The 13,437-nt window shown below is 39.3% G+C and overlaps 1 protein-coding gene across 3 annotated transcripts in view; it reads right to left on the bottom strand.

Annotated features, from left to right (window-relative positions):
• LOC138750547 (microtubule-actin cross-linking factor 1-like) overlaps positions 1 to 13,437 on the bottom strand; it is a 38,874-nt gene that overhangs the window by 16,236 nt on the left and 9,201 nt on the right. For 2 of the 3 annotated variants that reach the window (XM_069912638.1, XM_069912637.1), the window contains exons 2-5: positions 7,191 to 7,400; positions 2,840 to 3,068; positions 2,309 to 2,625; positions 1,281 to 1,448 (exon numbers count right to left, since the gene is read on the bottom strand). In XM_069912638.1, coding sequence (XP_069768739.1) covers positions 1,281 to 1,448; positions 2,309 to 2,625; positions 2,840 to 3,068; positions 7,191 to 7,400 — 924 coding nt within the window. Of the gene's footprint in view, positions 1 to 1,280; positions 1,449 to 2,308; positions 2,626 to 2,839; positions 3,069 to 7,190; positions 7,401 to 12,728; positions 13,216 to 13,437 lie in introns of those variants that run through there. The other variant, XM_069912640.1, reaches the window with a different exon arrangement.

Here is a 13,437-nt window from a genome sequence, read left to right on the forward strand (position 1 = left end):
ACATGGTAACCAGTCGGGCAGTGAGGAGTATGATAGAACAGACGGATCTGGGAATACAGACACCTCATTCTCTGAAAATGGTGTCACATGTGGATAGGGTTGCAAAGAGAACTTTTGGCACATTGACCTTGATCAATCAAAGGATAAAGTATAATTTTCATTGGTGAGACACAATTTGGATTATTGTGTGCAGTTTGGATCACCTAACTGCAGGAAGGATGGCAATTGTGCAGAGATTGACTTGGATGTGGCCTGGACGTCAGGAGCAGAGTTGTAGGAAAAGGTTAAACAGGTTATGATTTTATTCCCTGGAGTGTAGAATGAGGGAAGAATTGAGAGAGAGATTTAAAATGATGTGGAGGACAGAGTAAATATAGGTAGGCTTGTTCCACTGAGAGCAAGTGAAATACAAACCAGAGGACATGGGATAAGGGTGAAGGGGATAAATTTAGGGGGAACATGAGGGAGAACGTCTTCACACAGAGTGAAGAGGTGGGAGAGTGGAACAAGCTGTCCGTTGAAGTGGTGACTGTGGGCTCAATTTTTAATTTGAAAAGAATTTGGACTGGTACATGGATGGGAGAGGTATGGAGGGCTATGGACTAGGTGCGTCAGAGGGCCTCGGCAGAAAAAGGGTTCGGAACAGACAAGAAGGGCCAAAGGGGCCTGTTTCTGTTCTGTAATATTGTAAGGTTCTATGGTTCGAATACTTCTTTGGAATAAATCAATCTCTGCCACTTTGCAAACAAATCTTACCTCCAAATGTGCTCCAAATCACCACTTTCCTCCCACCCCCCTTCACCTGTTCCTGAAACCCCCATCTATGGAGTTATCGTCTCTGCACCTGATGATCCCATTAATGATTTGCTGAGATTTTTTGCTCTGCTGTTATAATCTTGGAGGTCGTCCAAAATTCTGCCACCATTTTCTTAGGCCCCCATTAAACATGGATAAGGTCTGAGGAAACCCATACTGAAAATAGACACACAATGAGAGCAGAACTGTTTGGCTTCTTTGTTACAGTTTCCAATCTCGCCCCCACCATCTGGAAACAAATTGGCTGTTGGATCTTCATCAGGCTCCCATTAAAACCTGATCAAGTTGGAATGAATGGAGCTCAACTTCCTATTTCAGGTGCCAAACTTACAACCTCCCATGTGGCCTTAACCACTGTTATTGGATGTGCACATTATCATTATTTCAAAGCATTCATCATTCTACTCGTAAATTAGAATAAGCAACATTACACAGTGATTTATGAAATAACAACTTTAATTTACCATGATATTTTCAAGTTCTTGCTGCAAGATTTCTGGATTAGGGATGGCCTCCAGCTGAACCATTCGTCTTTCTCTTTCTACTCTCTCTAGCCACAAACGCAGCTCATCTGCCTTCTCTTGCCATTGTTCAAATACCTTGGTGCTAAGACGGATTCCAAGTCCAATGCACTATAGAGTGAAAGAAATGAATGAGTATGTGGATTTTTAAAATGTACGATTTTGTGATGCGATCAAATATCGAGTGTCCAATCGATCCAAAATGGGTCAAGCGATACATTACTGGTCCATTACTTATGCCAACTATCATTTTTTTGTTCCCTGCATCAAGTTTTTTGAGGGTCACAGACAAAAAGGCAATGTTCACTCCTCACCAAAGGTGAAATGCCTGTTACCCTGCCGTACTGTTCCATTTTCTTGTTATGTCAATAAATCTTTTAATTAATATTTTGAGTTTGCTTTCAAAATAAACTGATGGTCAGGAATATATCAGAAGCATTGAAAACCTTCACAAATTTAGTGTGTCAGTGAAGATTAGACAGAAATTCTTTTGGGGCTGGGCTTGTTCCAGCCGAACACTCTGCATTTCTGTTATGCCATTCAAGCCTAACCCTTGGGTTTAGGACATACTGAGCCAGCGAGGTGACCTTTGTGGATTGGACACATTACACCGTGTTCAGTGACAAATGCACGTGGGAGGCCAGTCTGGAAAATCTTCACCAATTATGATCTGTTCGACATTTGATTTTATTAAAAGGAAATGAGTTCATGACTTATTTTCTGCAGTGGTCTCTGTCCAACTCGAGTGAGTTTGGCCACCAAGAAAGCTCCACAATACTGGAAATATTTGATCATTGTTCCTGTTCTTCATGGGTATTATTAATCACAGCCGCAAACCTTTTCCAGAGCCACTCTTATAAGACTAAAACTTACACAAGTTGCTCAGTCTATCAAAATGCTCTCATGTTACTGATCTAAAGTAAAATTGGAGTTTAAATGCTATTAGTCAAAAAAAAGGAGATATGTCATACTTCTGATCGAAGTGCGTTGAAGCGAGCATCGGCGCTTTCAACCGTCTCCTCCACACGTTGGCTTATGGCATCAGGATCAATTGGGATCTTGTAGCTTTCAATTGCATTCCTGATTTCAAAGAGAAAGGCAGCATCGAAGAGACTTTTCCAAGATCGTCTGAGGTATCTTAGATCCCCTTTGAGAAACTGAAGATCATTGAAGAGGAATTTCTGCTTCTTAAGTTTGAATGTCAATGACGTGGAGTCAAATTCCTCAGCTTTTATTTTTTGTAGTTCCTTTTCTGAATGAATCATTAATGTTTCAAATTCATCATTATCTGTTTAAAGGAATATAATGGTGAAATAATCAAAATGATCAAATAATACCAGATTATATAGACTTTGACACATTGACAGGATCCTGTAATAATTACAAGTTGGGGTTATTCCAAACCACATGTAGCTTTCAGTTGTCTTACTTAGAATTCTTTTTAACTCTCAGTAAATAGTATTTTATAGTAATCTGGAAAATAAATGAATACTTTCCCTCACCTTTTCGGAACTTCTGCAGTTCTAGATGCAGATCCTCAATCACGTTTAATTGAGAATCTGCACTTGATAAAGCGGATTCGTACTCCTCCATCAAGACATTCAAGTTCTCCTGCAGTGCAACTTCCTCGTCTCGCAAAGGGTCCTGGACATTTTGTTCCAGGAAAGTCTGAGCTGCCTCTATGGCCAAAACCAACTCTTGCTCTTTCTGGGACAACTTTTGGCGATGTTCCTAGAAAAGAAACAATCCTAGGTTCATTTTTATTGCTCCAAGTTGTCTTGGGGGAGGTAAGGTTTCTATTTATTGCATTTGCAATTGAAATAAAATATTCAAGTTTCCCAATTTATTAAAAATCAGGGTACCAAAACACCCTTAAATACACACAGGAAACATACTTCAAGTCCAGAAATCTAAATGGTTTTATGCTTTCGGAGGTTTAATCAACTACCTTGATCTACAATTCTTTGCTTGTGTCAAAGGATGAATCCTGCTGAGATGGAGTAGAATATATTCCATATTTAATTTGACTGACAAGAAAATAAATCCTCTCCTTCAGTATTTGTACACAGTCCCTTCCCTGTCAAACAGACTTACTTTTATTTAAACTTAAGCACATTAAACTTTTGTCATTTGAATGATCTCATCCTTAACTTTCAATTCAGGGATTTAATATTCTTTCATGATGTAAAAGAGAACACGTGAAATCTAACGAGAGGTGACTGTGATCTAGTCAGGAGAATGTGAACTAGTTTGTAACTGTGTAAGAATGCACCCTTCTCACTGAAGTAACTGTGGGGTGGATGTCTATGTATATGAGTGTGTCAACATTTTTAAGAGATGGTGGATCTTCTTGTCTTTTTTCTTCACTGGTATCACTGTTTCCTTCACGCCAGACTTGCACATCTTCGCCCAGTGGTTTGCTATGCCGTAGGCTCCACATTATGAACCGTATGCGGGGCAATCATTTTGGTCACGGAGGGGTGTTGTCCGCTGCCCTTCCTACAGGTCCTGGGGGTGGCACTTTTCTGATTGTATTTTTTATAGCATCAACCCTTCCTTCTCTTTGCTGTGGGTGGGTCTGCATTGATAGGGATTTCATTTGCGTCCTCGTGGCTTTGAAGACTCTGGCTGTGTCAGAGTCTTTGGCCAATTTCAAGCTATCCTTCCCTAGAAGAGACTTTTGCACTTCAGGATGGGCATATTAGTGGATCAGCTAATCTTTCCTCTATATCCTTCCATCTGCATTTTGCAGCATTAATTTTTGGTGTAGTAAGGAAGTTAGTAACAGTCTCATCAGTCTCTTACACAAAACCTTGAAATTCATTGCATTCAAGTCTAGGATTAGAGCTGAGTTCAAGGTGAGAAACAACCTTTGCAAATATCTGCTCTGGATCATTTTTCTCCACCCCGTAAGCTCTCAGCTATTAAATAAGTCACGGCCTGGCTCCCCTGTCCAGACATGTATAGAACTAACCTTCTCCTCGCTGTTGCATTTTTAAAATAGCTTTTCACTGCTAAATTGTACATCTGCTGAAACGTTTTAAACGATTCAACCATGTCTTCAGCCTCCTGTCCATCACTGGGTGAACTGCTGTTGCACCAGCCATTCATTTCCAGGTGTACTTTTTCTCTTCTTCCCCTTCAGATTTCAGTCACTTCCAATCCATTTTATAGTTTTATTCTTGTTCTCTCAGACCGACCACTGCCAACATGTTCTGTCTCCGTGTTACCTGGGAGGATTCTTAAATAACTTAAAGATGCAAGATTCAAATAACAGAAGGGAGTTTACTTACTGATGCCTTCCACCATCTCAGGAAACTGTTCACACTCATACTCATGTATAGGTGCCCCCCAGTAGTGCACGACGGTTACCACAGTGAGAAGGGTGTATTCCTAGGAAGTTACAAAAGAGTTCACATGATCCTGACGAGATAACACACCCGTCTCACTGTCGTAAATGTCGTGCACCAATGTGGGGTGCATGTCTATGTGAGTATGAACATTTCCTGGCATGGTGGAAGGCATCAATAAGTAAAATCTCTTCTGCTATTTAAGAAGCCTCCCACACAGAGACATAACGGTGACTTTATTGTATTTATCTTTACCATTTGGTTCAACATCCTTTGGACTTGACAAGACTTTATTCAAGTCGCATTATTCCAAAACAAACCAGGCTGTCAAGCACACACAGGGCAATAATTTGCATACATGTTAAGCAATGCTTTACGAAAAGAAGATAACATCAATTGGTAAATGTTTAAAGATCTTTGCTCTTTTTTAACGATGAAAATCTGACTTGAGCACTGCATATTAAGGAATGACAAACGTGAAAATCTATCCCCATTTGAGTGAAAACATTCTGGGTAATTATCATTTTCACATTAGTGCTTCAAGATGCAGGTGTCCCTGCCAGGGCCCAAACTGAACGAACGGCAATATCTTTCCCAGTTAGAAGGGAGGGGAGTGTGGAGGGGAATCAGCAGGTAGTAATGTTCCTACGGACCTAATGCACGTCCCTCTCCATGTCAGAAGGCTCCTCTTTGGACATATTCTTGGAGTCGAGTAGATGTCGTTCACTCCGTTGATAGAATACAGGACTACCTCAGTGGAGAGAATGAATGGAGGGCTAATCAAGCCAACTGCTTTGCTCTGCTGTTGAGGTCCTTGGGCCCTTTGGGAATTGTGCTCATCCAGTCAAGTGCGGAGCAAAGGTTCGCCACCTACTGCTTGACAGGTAGCCTCTGATCTGTTTTAGTTATCACAGTACTCAAAGTGGCTGGTCCATGTTAGGACCACAGTGAGAAGGAGACCTGGAGTCATGTGACAAAACCCAATTGAAGTACCATTATGCAGGTTATTGGTGAACAATGCCACTTTATGTCACAGTGTGTGCGACACACTTTCCATCGGGCAGCTGATTAAATAAAGTATGGCTTTGTCCTGCTTTTGGTAGATGGACCAGATACCTGAAGAATTTGTCACTTTGTCAGAAGGATGTCAGTGGATCAACTGTGACAAGAGGTGCAAAAAAATCTAGACTGAACTTCTCCAGTACTTCGAATGTGATGGAGTCTGGTCCTATTTGTCTGCTGCACTTGGTGTTCCTAAGTAAATCAAATAGGGTGAAAGTGATTTCTGTGATGGTGTCGGAAGAACCTGATGGAACATGCTAGAAAGTGTCTTAACCCCAACATTGTTATTCAGAAGCTGAGGCCTACCACCACTGAGAATGAGGAGACCGTTGGTCCCTCTTTTCCTGTTTACTGTTCATGACCCAGCCGGAAGGACGACAGAGCTCAAATTTCATCAGCGGTTAATTCTGTCTTTGGAATGTTATTTTTTTTTCTGCATTGCCTGCCCACTGTCCAGTGTTGTAAGATTATCAGTCTGGCACCTCATGTGCATCTGCATTCCCTATTAAACCATGGTGATGACTTGTCTTGGTTGTAATGGGAGAACTAACGATGGTAAGTAACACTTTCCTGCTGCAAATGTTAAAGGCCCATCGTACCTTTTGGCCACTGTGATTCCAGCTGTCAATTTATTCTGAATCTATCCCATTTAGCACAATGGTGCTACCACACATCAGAATTGAGGGAGCCCCTGGAGAAACATGGGATGAGTCTTTCTGCTCCTGCTGTCACCAACAGTTGCCTCAACAACAGGAAAATTGTGGTAGTGAGGGGGTGTAGCCTTACTCACTCTCTTTTCCAAACCAATCCCTAGATCTGCACAAGGATCTGGCCTGGTTGAGTGGACGAACAGTGACGTTGCTACGCCAGAATTCATTCCGGTGGTGTATGCTTCCTCAACCCTTTTTGGTTGTGAATAGCTTGCATGGCCCATTCAATGGGTTATAAAGAGTTAATCACATGAGTGGGTGCTGGAGTTATCAAAATAGGGGAGGAGGTTCTTCCCTTTACAACATCAAGATCCACATTATCTGAGAATACAGCATTACTGAGGTGAAGAGTTTTTGTTAAGAAGCTGCCATGGTGAGATTGTTAGTGAAGGGCCTCTGTGACCATCGTCAATCACTGCCCCTTCATTAGTGAGTTAATCATATTCCCGTCATCTCTCATCACTTGCGTGACTGGGCCAGAGCAAAGAACAGAAAGTAGGACTGAGTTAGAAAGAGGATCTGCTAGATCTTTGAATAGGATTGGGAGAAGATCGTCAAAATTCAATTCAACATTATTTGGAAATTGTGTTAGTCATTATTTAAGTGAAATTTAGTCAGTCGCCTTTCATCAAATCTGTACTGATCAGAGGTTCTGATGAAAAGTCCAATCCAAAATATTTTTACAATTGTTCGAATATACACTTATCCAAAACACCTGGAAGTGTTCATACCTTCAGGCCTTGCTGGTGGTCATTCAGTCTTTCGCCCATCTCAGCAAATGACCCCATCGCATCGTCCTCTTCCTCCATCTGGAAACCATCACCTAATGCGTAGAATTCGTCTTCGGTGATATGAACTCCATAGTGACCCTCGACTGCCAACCATTTCAGAAGATCACCTACTGTCTTCTTATGTTTTTGTAGGTGATCTTCTGTTGTTTCCTACAAATTGCAAAATCCTGTTAGTTTGAAGACGTGTTGTACTTTCCTGGCAGCAATTCCATATTCCCTCATCTATTTGCAAACCCTTGGGATTGAGGAGGATGTGAAACCACTTGAGTGGAAGATGCCTGTTTATAAACAGGGGCCATTCCACACCATTTCATCGGAATATGCACATGGGCAACACGTGGTCTTGCCCAGTCTTGGATCAATACGAAAAGGATGGAAAATACTAAAGACCAGCCTCCTATACACACACACGGGCATCGACGGAATTCCGCTTCATCATTTCCCTGCTCATGTCTCCCTAACACTGCCTTCATTTCTCGGGCCCCTTCGTCTAATCCCTCCCCTTTCATTTCAAAGGCCTTCTCTGCGTCTAAAGCAACTGCTACTGTTGGCGCTTTACTCCCTTCTACTGCATGAATTAAGTTAATAAATTTACAAATATTGTCTGTTGTGCGTCTTTTTTTAATAAATCCAGTTTGGTCTAGATTTACCATTTTAGGTACATAATCTGCTAATCTGTTTGCTAATAGTTTAGCTATTATCTTATAATCTGTGTTAAGTAATGATATTGGTCGATATGATGCTGGTGCGAGTGGATCTTTCCCTTGCTTTGGTATTACTGTAATTATTGCTGTTTTACATGAATCTGGTAAGCTTTGTGTTTTGTCAATCTGGTTGATTACTTCCAGGAGGGGAGGAATTAATAAATCTTTAAATGTTTTATAGAATTCTATTGGGAATTCATCCTCTCCTGGTGTTTTATTATTTGGTAGTTTTTTTTTTATTATCTCTTGTATTTCTACTATTTCAAATGGTTCTGTTAATTTATTTTATTCCTCTATTTGTGATTTTGGTAGTTCAATTTTAGTTAAAAATTCATCTATTTTGCCTTCTTTCCCTTCGTTTTTAGTTTGGTATAATTGTTCATAGAATTCTCTAAAGTTTTCATTGATCTCCGTTGGATTATATGTGATTTGTTTGTCTTTTTTCCTTGATGCCAATACAATTTTCTTAGCTTGTTCTGTCTTAAGCTGCTATGCTAGGATTTTGTGCGTTTTTTCCCTTAGTTCATAATATTTCTGTTTTGTCTTCATTATGTTCTTCTCCACCTTATATGTTTGTAGTGTTTCATATTTTATTTTTTGATCTGCCAATTCTCTTCTTTTAGTTGTATCTTCCTTCATTGCTAATTCTTTTTCTATATTTACTATTTCCCTTTCCAACTGCTCTGTTTCCTGATTATAGTCCTTCTTCATCTTGGCTACATAACTTATTATTTGCCCTCTAATGAATGCTTTCATTGCATCCCATAGTATAAACTTATCTTTCACTGATTCCGTATTTATTTCAAAGTACATTTTAATTTGTCTTTCAATGAATTCTCTAAAATCCTGCCTTTTAAGTAGCATGGAGTTTAATTTCCATCTATACATTCTTGGAGGGATGTCCTCTAACTCTGTTGTCAATATCAAGGGTGAATGGTCCGATAATATTCTAGCTTTATATTCTGTTTTTCTTACTCTATCTTGCTTACGAGCTGATAACAGAAATAGGTCTATTCTTGAGTATGTTTTATGTCTACCCGAATAATATGAATATTCCTTTTCCTTTGGGTGTTGTTTCCTCCATATATCCAAAAGTTGCATTTCTTGCATCGATTTAATTATAAATTTGGTTACTTTGTTCTTTCTGTTAATTTTTTTCCCAGTTTTATCCATATTTGAATCCAAATTAAGGTTGAAATCCCCTCCTATTAATATGTTCCCTTGCGTATCTGCTATCTTCAAAAAAATATCTTGCATAAACTTTTGATCTTCTTCGTTAGGTGAATATACATTGAGTAGATACCAAAACTCCAAATATATCTGACATTTTATCATTACATATCTCCCTGCTGGATCTATTATTTCCTCTTCTATTTTAATTGGTACATTTTTACTGATTAATATAGCTACTCCTCTTGCTTTTAAATTATACGACGCTGCTGTTACATGTCCTACCCAATCTCTCTTTAATTTCTTGTGCTCCAATTCAGTTAAATGTGTTTCTTGCACAAATGTTATATCAATTTTTTCTTTTTTCAGTAAATTTAGCAGTTTCTTCCTTTTGATTTGGTTATGTATTCCGTTAATATTTAAAGTCATATAGTTCAACGTAGCCATTTCAAACTTTGTGTATCTTCCCTTTCCATTTCTCCATCATCACCTTTCCTTCTTATCCATTTCTGTTTTCTTGTTTTGAACACTTTATAAGACAACATTTCTAAAACATCAAACATTTTCCTTATTCTCCTATTTAAAACTTCTTTAACCCCATTCTCCCCTCCCCCTCCTGAGTTGCCCTTTATCTCTTGTTGGGCAAACACATCTCCCCTCTCCATTTGGATTTGCGAATTCACTCGCAAATGTCAACTGATTTTGCAGTGACCGTAACTCATCCCCACCCAGCCCCCCACCGGAAAAGATTTCAATTTTCATATGTAACAAAGGTCACTCTTTTAATTCCCTCCTTATTCCCTCTATTCCCTTTCATTCCCTTATTAATTCTTATCTATACTCTATATATTTTCCTCTAAATACGTATACATTCATGTATACACACACATACATACACATCTACATATATATATATATATATATATATATATATATATTTATATATATAATATATACATACATATACCCATATACACACATACATATAGTTCGTGGTCATTTTTACTCTCATTACATGTCTTCATCTCTCTGCTTGTTTTGTAGTTGTTCTGCAAATTTTCGTGCTTCCTCTGGATCCGAGAATAGTCTGTTTTGTTGCCCTGGAATAACTATTTTAAGTACCGCTGGGTACTTTAACTTAAATTTATATCCTTTTTTCCATAAGATCGTTTTTGCTGTATTGAACTCCTTCCTCTTCTTCAGGAGATCAAAACTTATGTCTGGATAGAAAAAAAATTTTTGACCTTTGTATTCCAGTGGCTTTTTGTCTTCTCTTATTTTCTTCATTGCTTTCTCCAATATATTTTCTCTTGTTGTATATCTTAAAAATTTTACTAAAATGGATCTTGGTTTTTGCTGCGGTTGTGGTTTCGGGGCTAATGTTCTATGTGCCCTCTCTATTTCCATTTCTTCCTGTAATTCTGGTCTTCCTAGGACCCTGGGGATCCAATCTTTTATAAATTCTCTCATATTCTTGCCTTCTTCATCTTCCTTAAGGCCCACTATCTTTATATTATTTCTTCTAATGTAGTTTTCCATTATATCTGTCTTCTGAGCTTACAGCTCATGTGCCTCTTTAACTTTTTTATTAGATTCTTCTAATTTCTCGTTTGTCCTCTACTTCCATTTCTACGATTATTTCTCGTTCTTCCACATTCTCCACTCTTTTTCCTATCTCTGATATGACCATTTCTATTTTATTCATTTTTTCTTCTGCATTCTTAATTCTTCTTTTTATCTCATTAAATTCTTGTAATTGCCATTCTTTCACTGATTCCATATATTCTTTGAAAAAAGATACATCCATTGTCTTGCCTTTCTCTTCTTCTTCCACTTCTTTCTGTTCTTCTTCTTCTTCTTCCTCTGGATTGACCATCTGTTGTTTCCTTCTTTTCTTTTTACCTTCTTCTTTCTTGTTGTCATTATTGTCCCGAGCCCGGGACTTCCACTGACCTGAGGGAGCGGGCTTCTCTCTCCGCGGCGGGCCTCCTCGGACAGGTAAGGCCTTCACCTTCTTCTTCCGACGTTTTTTCTTCTTCTCTTCTTCCCGTTGTTTTCGACTTTTCTCTCTTCGCTGCCATTTTCTTCTCACCTTTATTTTTACTTTGTTTTAAATTTTAATCTTGTACCTTTGTGTTTTGTGCGTTTTTTAACTTTTCCGGAGAGGGCTGGAATTCCCTGACCGGCCACTACTCCATCACGTGACTCCCCCCATCTGGATCATCTTCAGCTGTCATCATTTTCTTAGTCACAGACCTAGTTACCGCACATGCAGGATATATCTCACCATCCTCTCTAACCACATCCTTACTAGGCCAATTTGTCAATCTTAAAACTGACCCAACTTTATTCTCTGACAAATCATTCCCCAGCAAAAACGAGACACCTTGCATGGGTAACTCCTACTACAACAGTTCCTTTGACTAATTCTGAATTTAGCACAACCTTGTGAAGCAATATTGACCCTACCTCATCTCCAACACCTTTAATCAAAGTTGTCTCCTCTGTGTCTGTCCTTTGATCCACAGTTAAAACGGTTTCTAACAACAATGACTGAGCAGCCTCAGTATCTCTAAGAATGTTAACTGGAACCTGTGGTTCTCCCTCCTTTATTGAGACAAAGCCCTCTGACACAAAAGGCTTGAAAACATCCATGACCTACTGATCAGGTTATGCACCTCTGCTCTCCTTAAATTCCACTGTTTCTGTATACATGGTTCTGGTTAAACCTGTTTTTACCTTTTCTGTTTCAAGACTAGACAGTCACACGACCAGCTTTCTTACACAAATGGCATATAAATACAGAAGTTCTGTCCTTTCCTACCTTTCCTTCATCTTTTTTCTGAACATTTACTCCAGACTTTATTTCAGCCCTACTATCCTGCTCCATCCTAACCTTATGAACAGGTTTATTAATCTGGTGCACATGAGCTCTCTGAAAATGCCTATTATTCTGGAATGTCCTTTTGTGAGTCTTCCTCAACAAATTTTCCTTCACATGTAATATTTCACTATTATAATCCTCTACGTTTGTACTTTTCTCATCCAATGTTTAACTTCAACAATTTTCAATGCCTCAGAAATAGCCATCACTTCCTATTTTCTCACCTTCTGCAGTTCTGCAGGTGATGGTTGTAACAAAAATGTATCAACATCCATTGCTGCAGTTTTTCCAGACACAAGCTTTCTGTAAGCTTGTAAAAATAGCCTGCAAAAACATCCCAATCAACTAATAAATCATGAAACTGCAATGTTCAAATCCTAAAGGATGAGCCCCCATAAAATGTTACGGAGTCCAGATGACCCCAAAAACCAGTAGCAATAGATATGCACGACAACACAGGGTTATTTAAACAAAAGTAGTTTAGAATTTTATTTGAACATGAAAACAGAATTGAACTTTAACTTATTACTTAACCTACCTAACCCACTTAATCCGCCCTCAAATACTAAGTGCAGGTGAGTGTTATGTGTATTGAAGATTAGAAAAGTTCTTTGGATCACAGTCCAATCTCACTGGTTGCAGGCAATTCTTGCAACAGTGCTCATACATTAGCATTAACAAAGTTCACCAAGCTTTGGTGTTTAACAGACATATGGTTACCACTCAGAAGGGCTCTTGCTGGTTTTCAGAGAGAGAGATTCCATTTCCAGAGCATCTGCAACTGATTTCTTCTTAATTCTGTCTTTCTGACAGAACTTGCCCCCTTCAGGGTTCTCCGGATGATCCTTTTTCTTTCAGGTCATCTTTCAGACCATCAGTCTTCTCCTTTGACCAGGCAGCCTTCCAAAGTTTGGCAGCTTGTCCCTCTGGAACAGATTTCTCTGACTCCTTCTCTCTCACTCCCTCCCTCTCTGAGAGCAAAGCTGTTCTAACTCTGCCTGCTAACGCCACATGCTCTCCTAGGCAAGCTGTATGTGGATACTTTGTTGCTCCTTTGCAAAAAGCAGGATGCAATAATCCTGCTAAAATTCTGGCTTTTCAAATGTGTGTGTGTGGAAGCTGCTCGAGTAATTCATTCCAAGCTACCTCTAAAACTCTTGTCACACTGCACATTCAGAGATCTGAGAAGAACCCTTGGCCGAGCCAACTTTGCTTGAAAGTAAACAACAATCACTAGCGATCTGTGGTCGTCTCAGCCTTCCTTAAGATAGGTTGCAGACACCACCTTATCAATTAGTGCATTGGATCAGGTAGTGCCGGAAATACACAGAGAAGCCGCTGTGTGGAGATTTCACAGAAATACAGTTTAGAAGCAGGAAAGGATCAGATGTTATTGAACAACAATGAAAGGAACTATTAGCATGTGGTC

The sequence above is a fragment of the Narcine bancroftii genome, unplaced genomic scaffold, assembly GCF_036971445.1.
Source record: "Narcine bancroftii isolate sNarBan1 unplaced genomic scaffold, sNarBan1.hap1 Scaffold_165, whole genome shotgun sequence".
NCBI lineage: Eukaryota > Metazoa > Chordata > Chondrichthyes > Torpediniformes > Narcinidae > Narcine > Narcine bancroftii.